The sequence below is a fragment of the Struthio camelus genome, chromosome 18, assembly GCF_040807025.1.
Source record: "Struthio camelus isolate bStrCam1 chromosome 18, bStrCam1.hap1, whole genome shotgun sequence".
NCBI classification, from domain to species: Eukaryota; Metazoa; Chordata; class Aves; order Struthioniformes; family Struthionidae; genus Struthio; species Struthio camelus.
Genome location: NC_090959.1, coordinates 17290809 through 17312975, shown reverse-complemented (window position 1 = coordinate 17312975; position 22167 = coordinate 17290809). Strand labels below are relative to the sequence as shown.

The 22167-nt window shown below is 46.9% G+C and overlaps 1 protein-coding gene across 3 annotated transcripts; it reads left to right on the top strand.

The window, feature by feature from the left end:
* The first annotated feature begins 7143 nt into the window (after positions 1–7143).
* On the top strand, positions 7144–14339 carry LOC104141659 (uncharacterized). 3 transcript variants are annotated; one of them, XM_068912201.1, is made up of 7 exons: positions 7144–7507; positions 9357–9545; positions 9646–9705; positions 9959–10300; positions 11052–11127; positions 11616–11702; positions 12466–14339. In XM_068912201.1, the coding sequence occupies exons 2-7, from the start codon at positions 9371–9373 to the stop codon at positions 12911–12913; spliced, it is 1188 nt and encodes a 395-aa protein (XP_068768302.1). In that variant the 5' UTR covers positions 7144–7507; positions 9357–9370; the 3' UTR covers positions 12914–14339. The 3 variants fall into 3 exon arrangements, with proteins under 3 accessions (XP_068768302.1, XP_068768301.1, XP_009669349.1); XM_068912200.1 differs by having other exon boundaries at positions 9956–10300; XM_009671054.2 differs by lacking the exon at positions 9959–10300.
* The last annotated feature ends 7828 nt before the right edge of the window (positions 14340–22167 follow it).

Here is a 22167-nt window from a genome sequence, read left to right as displayed (position 1 = left end):
TGCAGTGCATTTCCCTAGGCAGATGTCTGGTGAGCAAGAGGCAAGCCTTCCCCTGCCACTGGCCATGGGTACTACTGTGCTTGCTGCAAACGCATGAGTTGCATCTTGCCTTGTGGCTGATGAAGTTAACACAGTAAATTTCAGGCTAAGCTCAGACAGGCTATGTCACCTCCCAGACAAGCAAGGGCTAGGCTCTCTGCACTGCACTTTCAAAGCTGGAGTTGAGTGAGTTGAATTGCATCCACTGGCAGGTTGAGAAGTGTGTCATGTTTTGTCTTGCCCTATGAAGCAGATATCCTAATCAAAACCGGTGCTGTCTTCTCAGTCTTTGCTTCTTCAGCTGCCTCCTTGCACTGGTGTGCATCTCTCTAGTGAAAAGATCTGTTTTAGTCTTGTCAGTTGTTTCTCCCACCCATGCTTCCCCTTTTTAGTAAACCACTCATCTCTGAGAAGACCTCCATTACTGGAGTAACAGGCACTATTGAATCAGCCTTTGATGTGATGAGCAGTGATTTTTGCAGTCAATGTGTCAATTTAAACTGTGGCTTTCATGCTAAAAATAAAAGATCAGTTCCTCTTTCCTGGAGAAAAATTAAGAACAAACTTTTTCATGTTATGAAGCGCGTGTACAAGGCTAGAGAGGGGGAATGTGGAGATGAGCTTGTTTCCTGAGAGGAGTAAATTTGTCAGTGAAGCAAACTAGATGGAATACATTTGCACCTTTTAAGTAGTTAGGTACGAAAGTAAGGTCACTGAGTAGACAGGACTGGACTGGGCTGGGAACTGTTCACCCCAGCATGCGGAGCCGTTGATTTGACAGATCTATTCACGCAAGAGCCATTTGCTAGCACTGGCTATACAAAACGGGGCCCAGAGAGAAAGCTGCTCAAGCAGTTTTATTTAACTGATTTTACGGCATGTTGCTACAAGACTGTTTGCCAGTGTTTTGCATTCCCTTTGCATCCCTGTTGCCGGGGTCTTTGGCGGGCGGGAGGAACCGCTCCGTCTACCATGCGCCCGCCCCTGCACAGCAACACTGTCGAGGGCTTGCATGATGCACCCATGAAAACTGCCGAGTGTCAGAAGAGGCTTGCTGTTGTTTCAGTCAAAGCTATGAAAGGTTACAGGGAATTTGATTAATTATTCAGTGTTATGAAGGGCCCTGTGAGAAATAAGTAGCAGATGTGGTGATGAGAGGAGAAAGCGGAGGAGGTGTTTCAGCAGAGGTGCAAGTGCTGCCTGCAGAAGTGGCTGTGGCTCTGCAGAAGCTCACGTGCAGGGTGCAGAGCCCAGGGTCGCAGAGGTGACAGGAGACAGATCCTCTGTGTCTGAACGCACACCAGCGCTGCACCGTGTGCCATTGCACCACCCAAGAGAGGTGGTCTGTCCCAGTGGCATCACCTGATGCGGGTCCCCCTCCAAAATCAGTGTTGCATTAACCCAGATCTGATAACCCCCCATGCAAAGAGCTGTTCTTTGGAGCCCACTTTGGGCTTTCTACCAGAAACAGGAGGAGATGGGGGAAAAACCACAACCGAGTGTTTAACAGCTTGACCACCAGCCTCTTTGCTCCATGTTTCTGAGGGGCAGCTGTGACGCTGGAGCAGGGAGCAGGAGGCAGGATCCCTCCAGGGCTCTGCTCGAGGCTCCCGTGCTCCACCGGCCCATGCAGCCCGGCGAGTCACCTCCACAGGCACTGACGCGTGCCTCATTATACCCTATTAATTAGTGACCGATGGAGATGCTGGAATCAGAATTCCTCTGGCGGTCCAGGCGGAGGGATGTAAGACCGCGTGTTCGCTCGGTGCCTGAGCTCTGTGGTGCTTCTAACGATACCTGCCGCTGTACTCGTCGAGGTGGTAGGGAGGAGATGGCTCGGAAGATGTACGGGGAGCACTTAGCGAAGCGCCGTTTTTATGGAGCCTGAGCACGGCTGGGTTTGGTGCTCCCAGTGCGCAGACTGCCCTGCCTCTCCCAGGGGCGATGCGGGGTCCCTGCAGCCCATCTCCCTGCGGCCGTGGCAGTGTGGGGAAGGGTGCCAGGCCAGGGCAGCGTGGCATCCCGAGGCGGTGACATGAAATGAATGCCTAAGGGGGTGATTTTGCCACATCAGTGCTTTTTTGCAGTGTTATTTCTTCCCCTGCAAGACATTTTGCTGTGATGACTTTCTCCTTTCTGATCCTTCACCACCGCGCTCTGGAAATCTGAACTGAAGCTGCATTCTTGGGCTTATTCTTCTCCTATCTACAGTGACCTGTAAATCAGGATCATCCCTACAGCTTTCAGTAGAGTTTGTTGACACATGAAACTTTGACGCTTTTTCTGCTTTTAATCCTCGATTGTGTGACCAGGCAAGCAAGAGCTTGACCTAAAAAAAATGTGGGAAGTCCTGTCACTGTCTCAGGAACTGCTCAGGTGCCTGCAGTTAGGCAGGTTTGCGTTGCCCAGGGACCTACAACTTTAATTCCAATGTTAAATAATTTCTTCCTCTTCAGTTTCACAAGACTAATCTATTCTTTGGTCTCTGCCGCATCCTTTGTTTGGTTAATTCCTGCTAGTCCCTGTAATGTCCCGGTGAATACTAAAAGGGGCTAAAACTAAATGCCTGAAAGCATCAGAAAAAGGTTTAGGAGGGTATTTAAAATCTGTCAATTTTTTCTGCAGGTTTTTTTTTTTTTGGCTCTCTGCACTTACGCTATCTCTCTGACAAGCTCATAAAAGAAACCCAAGAAACCAGCCAGCCAAGCAGATAAGGAGACAGATGTTGTAGAGCACAAAGGTCAAATAAATACAGACAGTTCAGGAGGCAGGCGTTGCAAAACGGTGGGAAATGGAATAGGTGAAAAGGGAAAGCTTTTTTGAATGGGATTATAAAGGGGAAACTTTTTCTCTGCACGGAAGAAAAAACCCTCCATTTAGTGCCCCTGCCAGATCCCAATGAATTCAAGGCAATAAAAGAGAAGAAATAACAACATGCGTTTTGGTAACTGCCTGCGTTAGCAGCGGATGGGGAAGGCGAGCACCTGCCTGGGATTCCCATGGGTGCAGGCCACAGGTTGCAAAGATCAACACAGCTCGTTTGGCATCTCCTCGTGCCACGGCAGGTGTCCGCTCACACGACCAGCAAAACCGTGCTGTGGCCCGTGCGTTTGCTGCAAGACAGCACGCCTCCTCCGTAACCAGCGTGGGAAAGCCGGTGCCCCATTGCACGTGTATTTTTCCTACGGATGCAACGCTTTGCGTGCCGTATTATGATGTGTGAGTGGATGCTTAAAGAAATAATAAGAAATTGCTGGCTGATGCCACCTATGGTGGTAGATTGATCTGATGGGGGCTGGAAAATGTGAATGGCCGATAGTTTCTGGATCAGAGCCCAAGGGTCACTGGGCAAACTGGTGTACCCTGCAGAAGCCTTGTCCTTCCAGATCCTACCCAGAGCCTTAGACTGTGAGTTAAATGAAGTTGCTGGAAACTTTGTTCTGGCCTTTACCACGAAGCTGGCTGGATGTCTTGTACATCTGGCCTCTGACTTTCTCATTGCTTTATGGGTGCTGCTGCCCAATGCGGAATGGGTCTAGAAAAGCATTTAACAAACTGCAGTCAGCAGGACTTACATGTACAAGTCTGGGCGATGGCTGACCTGGGATTGTTACTTTACTCCCCATTTCCAAGTAATTTAACGTATTTCTAACCTGTTACGGAAAAGAGAAGTCCTTAATTGAAATGCAGTTAATTCCAGCCTCGTTAGCTTGGATCATGTTTTGCTCTTCCTCCTACGGTAAGCAGAGATGGGAATTGTACTTGTTTTCATTAAAAATGCAAAATGCCACCAGGTGGTCGCTCCCTGGTACAAGCAGTGACTTATGCCACAGAGTTTGTCGCACGGACAGCCGCAAAACACTGACCCAGATCCATTCTAATGACTTTGTCAACTGTATCTGCCGTCCCAAATGGGACCTGTGACAATGAGGCATCGCTAACTGCCCAAGTCCCTGTGCTCTTCTTGCAACTTGGCCACGTGTTGAGATGTTGAGGCCTCAGTGGAGACAGCTTTACCTTCCTGAGCCGACCCCAGGCCATTCGGTGCACGCACTCGGTGGCCGCCAGCGCAAGACCCCAGGGAGCCCAGCTCGCTGCTGCCTGGCCTCCGTGTCCCGCAAGGGTGGGCCGGGAGGCAGAGCTGCTCTTGGTCCGCTCCCGCCAAACCAGAGCACTTTAAAGCTAATTTCATAGTGGTAATAAAAATTGATGAGTGATATAGCTCTGGTTTCTCAATGATGGCATTCTGAAACGGCTGCTTTTACCGTGGAGAGGACGTCCAGGCTGCTAAACCTGCACTAAGGGAACAGCAACGTTGCAGGGAGAAAATGCAAAGGGAGACTAAAATCACCTGCATTTTCCATTTAAATTCCTTCAAAGAACAATTATGATTGTCCCAATAAATACAGGGCCAGCATTCAAACAGCCCCTTGTCTTGGTTTTGTAAAATGCTGAGCATGATTTCTTTCAGCGCATCTCTAGGTAAGGTTAAGAAGAAGCTATTGTGCTTCCTTAATCATGGCTGAAATATAAATCTCACCAAGTACAGCCTGAAGGGTGAAAGAGTACTGACCCTGGGGGGTCATGGTATGAGATATGTTTTCAAAGAATCAGGAAAAGCAGGAACTGAGGTTCCTGAGCACTGTTATGCTGTCCTGATACAGCTGGCAATGAGTTATATTGCAAGGCAATTTATGCTCAGAAAAACGAGGGAAGTCTAATGAGGACCTGCTAATTTTCATGAAGTCAGACACTTGGGATCCACATCAGATCTGTATTTTCCTGGAATAATTTGATGCAAAACGGTATATTTATAAAAAGACACTTGGGTTTTGTGTTGTTTGGTGAGACTACACCTTGTCTTTCTCCTGCGGTCATTGTACTCTTTTCTCTCCAGTGGTTTGCTGTTGTGCACATACTCACTCCTGTCCCAGGAATACTCACCCCATGTGTTTTGCATATTGTCGATTTTTCAAAAGAAAGCAAACAATACTTGCTTAAGCAGCACTACTTTTCAAGCAAATTTTATTTGGAGTGGGTCCTGTATAAAACCATAATTCAATCTCATATCTATTGTCATGCATCTCAATTATTTTTTTCTCTCATCATTGCTTTTGTATTTCTTCTTCAGACACAGTTCTTCAGCAGCGTCATTCAAAACCTCATGGAGTTAGGTACTGCTCCTTTTGTACTCATGTCTGCCGGGGTGCCTTTCCTTATCTCAGACAGATCTCTATTTAAAGTCTGTCTTTGCCTGAGTTGACAGATATAGTCTTTGAGCTGTAAATATTGCAAATCTTGGATGCAGACGCTTTCTTAACTTGTGAATCTAATAGAGTTCCTTTTTTACTACCTCATAGAATTTCTAAAGACTCTCTTTCTCCCTACAATCTCAAAAGCTTCTTTCTGCTAAGATAAAATAGAAATCGCTATTTGGATTCTCTCCCTTGCTGTATTCCCATGTCACACCGTGGTGACATCCTTTTGGCAAAGCAGCTCTCATGGCCAGGCCCACCTACGGCCCTAACCCTGGGTTGGGAAGCGTTGCAGGGGTGCAAAGACGGACCGCGCCGGCAGGGGCTCCCGCCGGCCACAGGAGCATCATCCCTCGCGGGCGAGCTGCACTAGCGTCCGCATCCTGCGACTTGTCTCCCAGGTGGGACTCAGTGGCATGGCTGGGTGAGTCCATCATCAAGCTTTTGTGGCTCATTCCTGACCAATGCATGGGGTTGTTTGCCACAGAGCACTGCTGATTTTGGGGAGAAGGAGGAAGCACTCCCCACTATGTTGCTCTGAAGTGCAAGGCTCTCGGTGTCCTAGGAGAGCCAATATGCAGGTAGATATGGCCCCACGGCAGAGGCTCTGGAACAAAATCTTGTTTGTTCACGTGAAATCCCACAAAATTAATTTGAATTGCTGCTGAGGAGCCTTTACTGGAACTCGCTTTTTTTTTATCCAAACATCTATATGACGTTTGAAAACATGCAGGGTAGTAGGACATAAATCGTAGGGGGTCAGCTACCAGGGGAGGTTGACATCCTGAAAAAGGGCTGTGAAATCCAGCCCGTTTTGGCACCGTTGGCACTGGCTGAACCAGCGCTGCTCTCCAACCTGAGAGGGACCCTGAGCCCACCCTGCAGGAGACCTGGGGATAGCAGAGGGGAGCACCCAGGCAGTGTCCAGGTCCCTGGGTGCCCACACCTGCCTGGGGATCACCCTCGATCCGGGAGAACAGAACAGCCACCACCAGGTGCGGGCACCCTGCTTGCACCCCGCTTGCGTTGGCCGCCTTTGTGCATGCACCAGCTGTAGGAAGCTCTGCATAAGCAACCCCGGGAGGTGCAGCAGTGCCCTTTTCGGGACGTGCGTGCAGTGAAAGCTGGGCTGTGCGTGGCCAGCCCAATGAGTTGGCTGGCGCGAGTACCAGGATAAGGCAGTTACCTGCTGGGCCAATTGCCCCCGCCAGTGCTTGCACGGGCTGCGAAAGTTAATGAAGGTGCTTTGCATGTTTGCGCTCACACCGGCAGGGCCAGGCGGGCACAGGGCACCAGAAGCCCCTCTGACTCCTCAGGCGGAGGCCTGCGTGTGTCGGTCTTGTCATTGCGTAGCAAACAAAATATAAAGTGGCCGAGATATATCTTAACCAGGGACAAATTTGGAGGCCGAGGGAGAAGGAAACACACAGCCAGGTCCAAAGATGCTTTGATAGGAAGTGAAACTGGCTGCCAGGCTTCCTTGGGAGAGTGGGTTCACTCTTTCTTTCTCTCTCTTTTTCACTCTTTCCTTCTGTTCTGCGTTATTCCATAGTGGCCAGAAGGCTGCAGGCATTTCAATCCTGTTCAAGCCCGTGTTTCAAAAGGGGCCTGAAGAACGTTTTCTTCTAAGACGCAGCAAATCCAAAGTGCACAAAGCAGGCATCTCTCAGCCTTTCTTCCCCTGTCTCGGAGAGAGGAATCCACCAAGCCCTAGAGCCTGACTCACTCGCTGTGTGAGCATGAATTAACCAGGAATGTTCGAGAATTATTCCTGAATAATTCATGAACCTGAATTAATCATGCATTTTCATGAATTATTCATGAATAACTCATGGAAATGCAAGGTTTATTCATGCTCCAAAAAACCCAAGGCTTTTTCTTTTCTCTTCTGCTCTCTCTTCCTGTAAGAAACAGCCCTGAAACGAGCTAAGGAAAAAAGAATACATACATGTATATGGAAAAAAAGCAGGAATCATAATGCTGAAACAAAACAATCAGGAAAAAAGAAAGCCAAGGGGCTTATTTTTTTTGCAGTGGGGACAGCAGGTGGGAGCTTTCCAAGCCAGACAAAGGAAACCTGAGCAGGAATTGTGGTGAAGGGACAAACCCAAGGCAAGAGGACCGTGCGGTCACCTCCTCCTCTGGAGCAGGCAGCTGGGACCGGGATAGACAGACATTTTGCAAGACTCAACACCTGGAGCAGTGCTAACCAGGCAAGGACTGAGCTCGGTCGCTGTCAGGGTTTTGCTCGCTTTCTCTCTCTCTTTCTTTCTCTCTTTCTCTGACGGTGCGGTTGTGTAGTTTGGGTGCATTCTTTAAAATAAATGAGCAAGCAGTAAGCGGGGCAGGAGGGAGCAGGAGCAGCTATGAAGATTAGTGATTTTTCTTTAAATGTTAAAGAAGGGCAAACACCTCTGAAGTGCTTTCGGGAGGCTTGAACTGCTTGCTGTTTGGAATATGGAGCTCTTTAAAACAGAGCTGGAAACCTCTTTTGTGTTTTGGGGAGGGAGAAGTCTCAGCTACGCGTTTACGCTAGTTTGCCTGGTCTCTCTGCGACGTCCGGGGCTCAGGACGGGGCTGCGGGCAGTCCTGTGCTGCTGGGCACCCAGCCTCTGCAGCGAGGAGGGGGAGTGGGCAGCAAGCTGATTAACGCACAGTTAATTCGTATGCAGCATTGCCTGTTCAAAATGAACCTCGTAGCACGTCTCAGCCAAGAGAAAAGACCTGGAGTGAGTTAGGTGCGAATCTGAGCCGGCCGGGCAGCTGGCAGGTTTGGGGGCCGTTATGGCTTCTGCGGGCAGCTTTTTTTTGGGTGATGCTTGGGGAGCCGGGGTGGGAGGAGGAAAAAGGTCTCCAGGGAGAACTGAACCTCCCAGGGAGAGGAATCGAAATCAGGCTCGGCTTTAATGGGGACCTGGGGCCAAACCCGTGATTGCAATAAACTGGGCTGTTCCTCACTTTTCCGGGCTGTAGCTGCCTTTCCTGCCACCCCTCTCCCCTCCCTGCCGTGAGCTCTCTCCCGTTGGCTTTGGGAAGCACTGCGGTTCCCCAAAGGGTGCCCAGAACAGGGGCTGAGCCCCAGCCCTGTCCCCGAAGCCCTCCTGCCAGTACAGTGGCACAGGGGCGGTCTAGGGTGACGCTCTGCCCTGCGTCTTTCACCACTCTGTGCCTCAGTTTCCCCATGTGTGAAAAGGAGGCCACTTGCTGCCCTCCTTAGCAAAGCACTTTTGACGCTGTAAAGATAAAGGAGTTATCATTTCCTGGAGCACCCCTGGGTCCTTTAGAGCCTCTTTTTTCTGCCACCTTGATACCGTACAGAAGCAATCTTGTACTGAATTGCCATAGTCACAGTGAAGTCAGCAGAGCTGTGCTGATCCACTGGGCAGAGGAACCACCCTGTTTCTGCACAGGGTCTTATCTAGTGTCTGCTAAACACATCCCACGAGAGCTGGTCCTGCCTGCCCCCAGGGGACACGTGTCACGGCTGGAGCTGAGTTCCTTGTTGGATAGAGCTGAGGAGCACTAAAAGCACGTGGGTCTGCGCCCAAAATCAGTGCTAGGACAACCCCCAGGGAAGGCGTTTCATGTAAGTCAGGTGCAGAAGGGCAAGGACAGGAAAGGCGAAACGACTGGTAGAAAAGGTGGAAGAGAACTCGCTGCAGGGACTTGATATCTATGGGCTACGTTGCCTGTAACTGTAATTAACTGTTTGTTAATCCTCCCAACCATGACAGACAGTACTTGAAAGTGTTTTTTTTAACCAAATAGAAATAGCAGAGTTAAAACAACCCAGCACCAGGAGGTGGAGAGAGGTTACACGGGTCGTATTTGTCAATATAGTTGTTTATAGACCTGTCCATAGCTTCTGCTGCTGCAGCTGAAAAAGTCCTTGTTAGCCTCATTATTTCTAGCTGTTTGCATCCTGAGTGCTCGATGCCAGGTGTCCAAAGCCATGCTCCGAGGTGCACAGTCAGGTCCTGCAGTGCGAGGCCTGAGCAGCCATCGTCACGAAGAGCATGGTATGCCGGCGGTGACATTTCGTTCTGCTCTTCCCTGCTCCAGGTGGGGCAGCTCCGATGTCTGCCAAGCTCTACGTCCTCATCAGCTGGCCCGATGGCAGCCGTGTGATCAACATCGAGAACATTAAGGAGCCTCGGAAGCCGTTCCACCTCTATGTGGTGGGCGAGCAGGTGTTGGCCCGCTGCCCTGGCTTTAGTGGGCTGTACTGGGGGATTGTGGAGGGCATAAGTGGTGAGTGATCCTTGCCTGTCCTGGGCTTTGCACCTTGAGGCTGTTCAGGAGCAACCTCCAGGAAACAAGTTCTATGCTGAAAAGTCCTCTTTTCCTACAGAGCATAAAGACATTTTAGAGAAAAGGCTGCTGGAAGATAGACAGCTTCTGGAGAAGTTAAGTGAGTAGCATCTTTGCTTTGGAGCTTTTTATATGGCAGGGAATTGTTTCTGGCAAGAAAGTAATTGAAGGCTGTGCCTTTCTGCCTGTATTGGGCTTTCTAAGTGGGAGGACACTGGATGCTTGGTAGTTCTGTCATGGATTTCACAGCCCTTATCCCTACAATCAGGGTGAAGAGCACCGTGTGGGAGGTGGGGGGTACACAGCACTGATATCCTATTCCACAGCTTGAGTGTTCACCTTGCTTTCAGAAGAAGAACCAGCCATCCATAGCATGATGCCACCCCAGTCAAAAAAATCAAGGAAAACCTTTCCAAAATGGACCCCAGGGAATGCATCCAGGAAATACCATGGTGACAGGACCTGTCCTGCCAAGCCGCTGCTGCGGGCTGCCGAGGCAGGCCTGCCTCGTGACGCTGGCAGCTCCTCTGTCATCAAGGAGAGATGTGCCCTGGGCAGTGCAACGGGAAGTCCCTGCTCGCTGGCGGTGCCCCATCACGCTGCCAGTGCCTTCAACGCACCACCCACCTTTGTGGCCCTGGCTGTGCCGGGGACTTCCCAGAGCGAAGAGGACAGGCCTGGCACAGCCACCAGAGGTACTCATGGCTGGGAGGAGTTAGGCTGAACATTAGAGCATAAGCTTTTAGCTCTCTCCTGCATTGTTCTGACCTACAGAGATTGGGATGGGTACTGACACGGCTGCCATGAAGACTGCTTTGCTCTAGGGCTGTGTGTGCCTTCTCACAGGGCTACAAGGGTCCTTCCCACATGGAAGGTCTTCTCCAGGGAGGCTATTTAAAAGGAGGTGTCTGTGTGGTAGGATACTATATCTGTTTATACCAGGCACCAACTTTTTCCCCTATGCTAGTAGTTCTTTCTCTATAAGTCAAAAAAACCCAATCCAGTCTGCCTGAATAACACTAAAACACCCCAAAGCCTTCTGCCTCAACTAGCCAAACCTTCTAAGATTTGCCTCTTTACTTGCCTGCTTTTCCATCTGCTAGGGCACACACTAAACACAATTATAAAAACATGCTGTTGTATTATCTCCCTGCTAACTAACATACCAGTGTCCAGGGACAAGTTCATTCTTCCTGCCTTACCTACTATGTCTTTTATGATAGAAACAAAAGTAGCTCTTGAGATACCATGTTTTTCTAATAAAATCCCTATTGTTCAATCCTGGAAAGCATGTCTGGATCACTCTGCTTATGTAAAGGCAATAATGTGTTGCCATGTTATCTAGCAGCATTGCTGAGATAAACGTATTCTGGAGATAAAGGGATTCAGGTGATCACCTTTTCAACAGCTGGCTTGCCTAGCTTATCTCCCTATCCTTGTCCCTAGACTACTTGGCCCTGGCAGTGAAGAGGAAATCAGATGGCATCTTGTCTCAGTGCCAGCAGCACATCTGTCTGAACAGGTAATACCTTCAAGCACAGTGAGGACCTGGAATGTTTCATATATTGTCATTTCATACTGCTGAGTCCTGCAGCTAGTTCAGTGCCCTGATGGTGCTTACGTTGAACAGATGTTGCGGTAGAAATAAACCTAAAGCATGGAAGATAACGGGGGTTACTGTGGGTACAACTGTGCTGTGGAGCAGACGGATTCCCTAGTGCTCTGAAGCCCTGGTCCCCTGGTCAGGCGAATGAGAGAGTTATGGAGGGCACTGAGGTCCTCCCCATACCTCTGTGCTGGGGCTTCCTCCCCATAGAAATGGGGTGCATAGGAGATTGCCCACATGCAGAACCACTGACATCTCCTCTCAGTCTGGTTCTTTCTCGCTGTAAGTGAAACCAGAGTTGACTTTGCTATCAGCCTTTGAGTTCCAGATAAATCACAGCAGGAATGAATGTGAATATGAAACTATTTGTTGCGGTGTTTTTTTAGCTTGTTTGTTTGTTCCAGTCGTGAAGAACGAAAGCTGGAAACTTTGCAAGAGGCAGATGACTCTGAGAGAGTTCAGAAAAATTTTGTTCCTGGTGAAACGGAAAGGTAAACAGCAAAAGAAGGCACTTGTTCTTAACAGTATTATCCTCCTTACTACAGAAAAAAAGGGCTGAGACTACAGCTGGGTGACAAAATGCCGTAACTTTAAAACAAGAGCTGCTGAATCTCTACATAATCAGAGACAGCTGTTTCTTTCCAATTGTAGGGCTTGGAGCCTGCAAGCAGGCTCTAAAATAATGCAGAAATCACAAAGCTCATGCCTATAACCATCAAAATGACATCTATAATGTTTGAACATGGATCTGTGCGTCTTCCTTTATTGCTGGTTTCTTAGATAACAAGTACCTAGTAGTGAAGTGGATACTAGGGACAGTTTTATTGCAAAGAAATGGGTGTCAAAAATGATGTTACAGTACTTGCCTTTTGCCACGTGTCCCTTGTTTTGTACCATGAAAATCTGCTTCCCGGTACTTGCAGGGCAGGGTTTATACCTTTCCTTAAAACAGAAGAGAAACCCAGGCATCAAAGTCTCCATAAGTGCATGACAAGGAGGGTTTGAGGGTTGAGCTCTGGCCACTTCTGAGCGTCTAAAAATGTCAGACCGTATCATTCTTCTCCCTTGCCTTGCTCCACACCTGGAAATGGCTGGATGGCCTGGCATTCCAGCAAGGGTTGTCCTGTGCCCACTTGCAGGGGGTGTGAAACGTATTACCTGCATGGATGTGCTACATCCTTTAGTAATGCTTGTTACAAGGCTGTGGTATCCTCTTGTCTCTATGCATGTTGTACCCTGGGTTCAATTTTTCAGGGCAGAGAAGATTGAGCAGCTGGAGAGGATTGTCTTGGACCTCCAACAGGATGTCCTCGCTCTGAAGAAGAAGGTGCAGAGGCTGGAATCCTTGTCCTTCCAGGAGGAACCTCACCGACAGCCATGCGAGGTGGTGGAGCTCTTCAATGGCTACACAAAGGAACAGCTCAAAGAGGCCATCCGCTTTGACCAGAAAATCAGCACAGCCTGCAAGACACTACTCTACAAGCTCTTCACATCCGACTATATCCAGAGCCACTCCATCACGGGGCGGAGGGGCAATACTTTCCGAGAGGCAAAGCCCATGATGGATGAACGATGCATCAAAATCATTCGGGTGCTGTTGAAACAGAAGTTTGGAGATCACCTCAGTGACACAGTGATCACAGAGAAGATACAAAATGTGCAGAAAGCCTTGAGGCAGAAATTTAAGACAGAATGTCTCTGATGCTTGGAGGATTTGGTGTCTCTGCTCCTACCGCCCTCTTCAGTGTACCTGAGCAGCCCTCCAAGAAAAAGGCGAGTCCATACTGCTTCTGTTTTGTAGATTCCTCCCAGGGAACCAGCCCAAGTGAACTGTGCATTAAACATATCACAAACCTTTCACTGCCAACCCTCTGCCTGCAGTAACCCCGCAGGAAGCTTGTCCAGCTTCGCTAGAACTTTGCACATCTTCTGGCACTATACAAGTCATGTCTCCTCTGGTCTGCATGCAGATCTCACTCTGGGATCCGTGTGTTTGGTGAACGCATTCGAACGGCTTGAGAGTTCCTGTTGGATCCGAACATAGGTTGGTAAGCCAGTCTGGTTCCACCTTTCCTTCTGAAACATGATTCTGCAGACATCTTGGCAACCAGAGAGTAAAACTGGGATACAGTCAGGGCTGAGACTCTAGGAAACTTGAGGTCCTCTCTTTTCTTTCCTCTTACGCACTACAGAAAGTCTATATTTCAGCTCCAACTCAAATGGACCCTTTTCACTTATGTGCATTTCCTCCCCTGTCTGACGATCCTGCTTATGAACGAGGAGGGCAGGAGCGGTAAGGGAGAATCACCCCTGAACAAGGAAAAGGTTGTCACCACATTTTTCCCAGGTGGGGAAAAATGAGGACTGAGACACGGATGCTTTGCAGGACTCCCCTTGCAGTAGCTCAGGGAGAAAGATCAGCTTTGGGTGAGCAGTGTGACCTCAAAGAGAGAAGTGACCTCCACCTGCAGATGGACTTTGTGTCACTCAATATAGCTTCTCCCTGCATGGCCAGGGCTGCCAGCTTCTGCCTGTGGGAAAATATTAGCTTCCTTTGCTCCCAGTGAATGCATTTTACAATTTCCTGCAGTAACAGAAAGGCAGACTCAATAAAACAGCTCAATAAAACCTTCAGAGAAGGGAAGGCTGATTATTTCATTTTTTTCCCCTCCTTTGTTTTATATTTAATATTCCTAATGTAGCTGTATAGAAGAGGTGTCTTCACTAAAAGAAAGTCTGCTGAACAAAAGAACAAGAAATCTCCCATGCAAATTACATTATATTAATTTTTCTTTCAAAGCCAGATTGTTTCCATGCAGAAGTCCTAAAATTAATGATGTAAGAGTAAGGAGGAACTTAATTTGGTCCATTACAGATTCACCTCTCATTTGAAGATCAGAAAGATTATGAATGTAGACACTATATTTTAAATATAGGATTTTTATCCCAGCTAAGAAACTCCAAGCACAAATAGGAGTGTTGCCGTGTAAGAGCTGCGCTATGAAGAAGGACTAGAGAGACTTATTTTTTCCTAAATATTTTAAAGCTGGAGTTTGAATGGGTCAGAATTGTTTTTACAAGTCACATTAAAAGAGTAATATGCTGGCACCAATATACCTAACAGAGATACCGCAAAATACTAAATATGCCTTTTTAAAGAGGCTTGTTACATAAGAAATTGTTTTTCTTAAGTTTAACTTTGAAATTATTCAGAAAAGGAAATATCAGCTGTTTTGAGTTAATCAAAACATTTAGTGTAATTTATACGTTTCGTTCTACTTTCAAGTATTTCATTTTTCACAGCTACATGAATATGCAAAATAAATGTGTTGGAAAACAGAGCTGTTTTGAAAGAAAAAAGTGGAAATGTTTCATTTTCAGAATCCCCCTCTTTGTTCCACTTGCAACACAAAATTATTAAAGTAGGATTGATCCTATGAAGCATTTTGACTTTGGTGGGAGATACGCTTGCTGATGTTTTTGGCACTGCTTTGATCAGAAGCTTTTAACAGTTATGCTAAATTGCTGTAGCCAAAAACTAAAGCTATTCCTTCTGTTTCCCCAGTACAAATACCTTTGCCCAAGTCTCTATCCTGCAAACACATCAATATTGTTTTTCTTCATTTGTGTGGACCTTGCCTGGTCCACAGCAGCTGAACCAGGTCTGATCGTATTGCAATCACCCTGTCTGGAGAGGAGAGTGCAGCCAGACCTTGAAAAATATGTGTGCAATGAGCAAAAATGCCCCCAAACCTCCTGAACACAGAAACAGCCCTTAAATTAGGGTTGCCTTTCCAGGGATGTGGTGACTTCCTGCTACAGGTAGACCCTCAGGTTAGCATCGCCACTCAGGGAATTGTCTTTAACGTTAACTTATTGTTAACGTGGTTGTCTAATAGTTTTATCCTGCGTGCACTGGCTTTAGCATCGTCCCTTGGCACTTCTGTAAAGCCGTCCAGGAGATCCTGTCTCAAATGTCACCGGCAAAACAAAGCATCCTGCAGCTACCAGCAACAACAAGGATGGGTACGTTCAACCCACCATGGCAAAGCACCACCATTACCTCCCATGTGGCCTGGGCTGTGCTCCAGACTATTTCCCCAGGCTCTCGTTTAGCCTTAATCCCTCCTCCCGGTGCTTCATCAGATTGCTTGCTGAGCTTCAGCTGTGAAAGCCAGCTCACAAATGGTATTTATTAAAATATGTGCTGTTGCTTTCCTCCCTCACCGAGCTCCCTTTGATAAGCTGCAGATTGTTAGTTAAGAAGGAAGGAGAAAAAAAAGACCAAGGGGATGGATGTGCTGCAGGGAGCAAGAGCTCCCGAAGCAAGTCAGCACTAATAGTGCCTCTAGAAGTCTGTGACCTTTCTGCTTGAAAGGTCCTTTCGTGGCTCCCTTGGAGGTAAACTTCACAGCCTAGTGCACTCACTGATATTCAGCACGTGCTGCTGGAAGCCAGGGCTGGCAGAGCTGGATGGTGGCTGCTCCTTGGCTCTGCACAGAGCCAGCTGAAGCACTAACGAGCAGCTGCTCCAATGGGCCCTGCTCAGCAATGAAAGTTGTCCTTAGTGTGCTTGCTGCTTTGATACAGCAGAGAGGGCTGAAGAAAGGAAACACAGACGGCTTTTCGTTCAACTTCATGTTTTAAGGTATTTATGAACTGGAGTTGGCATTTCCAGGCTAATTGGGAGCACTTGTAGGTGTGGATGATCAAACATCAGCATCAGGGAGCTGGTGCTTCTCACCTCCATGAACTTGGCTTGGGCTAATCAGCTGCGTGATGCCTTGAGAGCGATAATCACACAGTGCTGCGCCAGGATGAGGGGTCAGGGAAGATCGAGGAGGAGGGTTTATGTCAGAACCGCTCTGCTGGGGGATGTTCAAAGTCTTTGTCTCTTTCAAAGTGATGAAGGGCAACTCAACTGAATTGCTTTCACCTCCCATTTTAACAGAATTACTGAGATAAGCTGGACAGGTCTTTCTGTAGAGATGAATAATTTAATCTGCAGAATCTGCACTGTCTTTTTTTTTTTTTTTTTTAAATGCTTCTGTTCAGCTCCTGGGTAATTGGAGTTTAGGGAGGACGTGGGTGGTGATTGTTACGGTCAAAACTCAGGGTGGACATCAAAGAAGTTTTGCAGTTAGTTCAAAAAAAGGCATAAAGAGGACTTGCCAAGCTTTGCAAAAGCACGGCAGGCCTGAAACGGCCTGTCTGCCATCCCTGCAGGAGGAACCAGCTCGGTGACGCTGTCTTCAGCCATAAGCACCATTCAACCCCAGCACGTGGCGACCAGGCAGGGACCTCATGAGCTCTGGAGCGCTCCTGGGAGCAGCCAGGACATGAGGGAGATGCCTGCATTGGGAGTGCTGCCTTCATGCAGGAAAAAATGAAATAGCCAAAACAAGAGGGAAATTCTCTGGTGTTTAACCCTGTTTATTTCAATTTTATCTCCTTGACTCTGCCAGAGGGATTCCGGAGTCCGGCGCAGGCAGATTTTAATTTGCCCATTTCTCGACTCATAAGAAACACGCACGGCTAAATCTTTCAATATCTTCACTGTGGGAATCCCCTAGAAACTATAACACATTAGTTTAATGAAATCATACAAAATGTGAGTATTGGTTAAAGAAATAATGTTAAAATGTGACTAAATCCCTTCTTGATTTTTAATCAAGGCTTACAAAACCTGCCTGCCTTTACATGAGTTCCAGGAAACTGCTGATGGAGCCACCAGATGCTCCAAGTTTGCTCTATGCACTTGGAAAAATCTTCTGGCTCAGAAATAGTGACATGGAGTGGCAGAAGCCGTTCATCCGCTTGGCTTCATCCCGTTCATGTTCCTCTATCCCACGGGAGGAGAAACTGGCACGCAATCTGTAACGAGCTCGGCTGCAGGGCCCATGACATAGTAAAAGGCCAAGTCTTGGTCCTCAAGATCTCAAAGCTCCGTGTGATGTCCTCATGACCTTTGACACACTGATGGCAAAAATATTCAGTGTCATGAGAAGTTCTTGTGTTCTGATGCATCTTAACTTTATTTCTCTTTTAAACACCATGAAAGACAGAGTATACTCAGCTATGTAGACGAAGGCTCTACATGTATATTGTAGTTGCGCTTCCGAAATATTTTTATATGACAGTAATTTATCACTTTTTAAAAATCATTTTTACTTTTTTCCTGAAAGCATAGCTGTATATTTTTCAAGGTGTATCCATATACCTGGTAGGTGCACACATACAGCAGATTTTATGACTTTAAGTGATCTTTCATGTGTCTGCTTCAGTCCTATATTCACTATGCATTTTGTTACCGGTATTTCTCTTTTGTAGCACATGATTACATTATTCAGGCTTATACCTCTCCACCTCCTCCACCCATTCAGAGGCACATGGAAGTGGGGAGAGGGCTATTAAAACACAGAAAGCAGAGAAATAAAATTAACCATAGCACTAGCTCTCTGTGTGCTGAATACACGGAGGAAATAAAAGGACCTTCCTCTTCTAATAAAATCTGGATATGAATTGCCTCATAACAGCTTAAATGAATTATATTCAGGGGCTGAAAAGAAAGAGCTCAGGGACCTTCTACTGCAGTATGATGGCTCTCATTGCCTTGATGTGTAGCGCATTGAAACATGCCATAAAAATTTCTAAATCAGATGTCATATTTTGCTCAGAAAGCGGGCTTCAGGGCTTGCTGAAATGCTTGGCTTGTACATCTGCTGGCAGTCAAAGCCCTTCTCAGTGAAATATTAGCCTCACTGAAATCTTTGGAGCTCTCTGCACCACATCTGGTAGGCTCCACCACTGCTCTGGTTCTCGCCTAAGCCCTGTATTGGTAGAGGAAGGACCCACAGACGAGTGGTGGCTGCTGAGCCTCATGCATGCCCTGCTTCGATTTTTCCCGGGGTCCCACTAAGGATCTGGGGTATGCTATGGCCCAATCAGACTCACAAAAAGACTTTAAATATCCTGCAGCTGCTCGGATCAGGGCTACATTCAAAAATATGTCCACACGAGGACACAAGGTTTCTCAGCTTCCTCCCTTCAGTGCTGAAAGATTTGGGCTGGAGAGGGACGTATGCCTATTTATCCTCCTCCTAAGGTTGCCAGCATCCTTTTGTCAACAGCATGCGCCTGCTGTCTCCATGCGTCCCCCCCTACTCCTGCATCTCCTTCCCGTGTTGGGCAGTTTGGAGAAATGCTTTCTTTTCATTGTGTGTTTTATTGGGTGTTTTTTTTGTTTGGAGCAGGGAGTTAGTGGGAGTGATGGGGACTGCATGCTGAGTTTAATAACAGAGGAATTAGCACCTCACAAAAGCCTACAACTGCATGGTGCTTATCGATTGTTTGTTTTAAATATAAGTGGTGTAGCCAGGAGCCTCAGACGTCTGAGGGAAGAAGGAACTGATGTACCCCGGTAATGAATAATCTAACAATTGTTAGAGTAAACTCTTATGATCCAAAGGAGACAGGAGTTCATTATTGTCACCATTAATTCTAGTAGTACCATGCCCAGAGACACAGAATGTGGAGATAGATGAGTTCATGACCTACGTATTACAGGCTAGATTTTATCCCAGTAATATGAGAAAATCGATCATTAAGTGAAAAGACCAATAAAATCACTAAATTCAGTGAAGCAGCATCACTGCTATTCTACTTTCAATAAGCTCACTGGAGTAGCACTGGGGAATATCTTCCGTATGTCTTGAATTCAGGTGTTTTCCTTCCGCTTGTAGGAGATGCAGTCCAGCGTTCAAGTTGCCCTTTGTGGGCAGGATGTGCGCTTTGTGCTAACCTACCCCCTGAGCAGGCAGGACATCCCCTCCTCCCATGCCGTTGTCCTGGTGAGGTTTTTCATTCCCTGAAGTCAGGCGTGATTGTCAAAATGAAGAAAAGCCATAGAAAGCTCCCTCCAGCCATAGTACTGGTGGGCCAGCAGTCAGAGGTTTAATATCCCCCTCTTCAAAGCGGTTTGGACCATGTGTAAAATACTATCATGAAGCTATAACTCTGCTCTTCTTCACACTCATGAAATTTTTTTTTCCGTGTTCCTTCATAATGCATCATGTTATGGAAACACCAAGAGAGAGCCGAGGTAAGACATAGACATGCTGAAAGCTGAGTGAAGCCAACTCTTAGCTCCTCAGAGAATCCTGCCCCTTGTTATCAGTATTTAATATCTTTTGCTGGTAGGATTTAACTGAATTTGATTCCTGGACCAAGAAAGCAATTCAAAGCTGTATCATTTTGAAAAATAATGAACCAACCCTGCTTACGCCCTCAAACCTGCCTCGTAAATCTGGAGTAATTTTTAATGGCAAATATCCTGAAAAGCAGGAAAGGAAGACTCTCATGCTCTTGTATCAGAAAACGTTACATCTGGATTAGAAAAGACATCAAATGGAGGCACTTCCAACTGCTTGGACATTATCCTGACAGTTCATATTAAAATTAAATGCCTATCAATGACAGTTACTGTGAATTAGCTACAGAACATGTTTCATTGTGTGTCTTGGTCCCTAGGGCCTACATGCCAGAAACTTTTAAAGACAATCAATAAATGGAAGGGAAGGCCTCAAAACAGGCTAATTTTGAATCTATAATCCTTGGCTACCAGGAATATTACATAGCAAAAAATCATATGTAAAACTGATAGGGTACAGATAGCTCTTCATCTCGCTCTGTCTTTATGAATAACAATATGGACAAGTGGGTGGGTTCCCAAAAGGCAGAATAGAATGTAGCTGAGCACAGGAATTGCATTTTTGTTTTCCACGCTGAAAAGTGAGATGACGTTTTCGCAAAGCTGCTGAACTGCCAACTCTTTCCATCTATTTCACGCGATGCCAGTGCAAGGTCTGATTTTCATTGCTGAAGTTAGTGCAAGTTTTGCTCCGTGACCTCAGTCAGAACCAGGAAAAACAAACTTACCAGAAGTCAGCAGGATTCAGTTTTCATTCCCTTGATTTCAATTTGAAAACAACAATCTGTAGGAAAAATACAAATATGATTTCTCCTGCTGACAGAAATCAGAGAGGACGTTGAGAACTCTTCTGGTTTTTGCTCGCTTTAAAGCCTTGTATACAGAAAGCAAACTGGCCAAATTCTGCTCCAAATATCCTGGATGCAGATGAGACGGGACAACTAAACCTTCCCCAGCTTGGACTATGTCCCCCTAGACCTTCATATGTATCCGTTGAAACGCAAGGGAAGTTTTTCTTTCTGGCTCATCTGTGGATTCACCCTAAGTACTTCTCATTTAGTGATACACTTCACCATGGAAAAAAAAAATCAAAGAGGTTTCAGCTCTTTCCCCTGTCCCAGCGTTCCCTGTCTCTGTAATGTTAATGAGTGATAATGCTTCATGATTTTTTTCACAGGCTAGTGCTGCTGAAAATTGCTTTGGTGCATTGAGACTCTTATTCACTGGGTATATCAGCAGCTTTCTGCAAAGGAGAGGAATAAAGACCAAAGAAGAGTTATATCTAGAAATCCTATGACAGTCTAACGCCTTTATCTTGTCTTAGTATCAACTCTGAAGCATGGGTCTGCCTCACCTTGCAAGGTACATGCATGATGAGACAGCACACCTCGCTCCCTTCCTCTCCTGTTCGGGGCACAGTAACTCACGCTTCCAAGAAGTAACACTTTCTATCCAAATAAAGGAGTTTTTGGGACCTGAACGATGGACAGCTTGTGCTTTTCATGATCAAGAAAGCTTACATCTATAAAATAAAAAGCTAAGGAGTATATGTAGTACCTAAGGTGAAATTAGTTATGAAGAGAGGCTGTGGCAGCTCAATGACTCCAGCTCTACGACCTCAGTGCTGCCGCTGCGAGTGTGTTGGGCTGCTGAGCAGAGGAAAGCTCTGTGGGGCTTGGGTAACCAATATCTCTCTTGAAAAGCTGGTAGCTGAAGTGTTAATGCAGCCAGGAGAAATGGGAAAGACTTTGTGATGCACTGAACCATTTGCCTGGTATGTCTGGCACAGAGCAAGCCCCAGCCTCTCCTCAAAGCTCTGCTAAAGGGGCCTATTTTTCACGCTATGGAGTTATCCCTGGCATGTGTGTCCAGGCAGCTGTCCAGCAGGATCTGTGTGGGGAGAAGTGAGAAGATAATTTCTGAAATCCTCTTGCCTTTAAATACAAAACCAGCAAGTACCCTGAGCTTCCCCTCTCTGTCCCCTGAGTGCAGGCACATGCATATATGGTTTTTGAACACGGGGATTTCTTTCCCAGAATCATTGTCTTATTTCCCCTGTTTCGATTCCCCAGTTTTCATAGCTCGGGGGTGGGACTCGAAGCAGGAGCAGAGGCACAAGTGGTGCACTGTGGCCGGATTCAGACCCATTGCGGCTCTTTACAATCAGTGTCCAACAAGTACCACCAAAGCAGCGAGAAGCGGGGTCATATCACTGAGTGCAGGCATTTCCCTGCATGGTTTGGCACTGAGAAAATGCACGTGGCCTCTTCTGTCCCTCAGCACTTCCTGATGGGGTTGGATGCAGGTGTTTCAACAGCACTGAAAAAAGAAAACGAGCGCTATCTAACACGTCGACGAGGTGTACTATCCTCACTGCGGGTGTCCATTTGGAATGATACTTTAAGGCAGGGACTTATCCCAAAACCGTGGAAGCACTGGCTGTGCTGGGAGGCAGGGTGTGGGTGGTACCAGGGATTTCTAGGATCACAGTGTACCATTTTTGAAGGGGATTGGTGAAAACAAGATGAAGCCTAGTTTTACATACCTATGCTTCTTACATCCACTGGCTTGAGGCCCTTTAGGAAAGGGGAGGACATAGCAGCTCTGGACATTAAATAGTCTAAGTGAATAAAAACAGCTGCAAAACGGTTGTGTAGACCAAATATGGAGCTCTGGAGCTCTAGCTTTATAGATATATATAAATACCCTTGCAGAGGTTTGAGGATTTTTGAGAAGTCTCAGTCCTG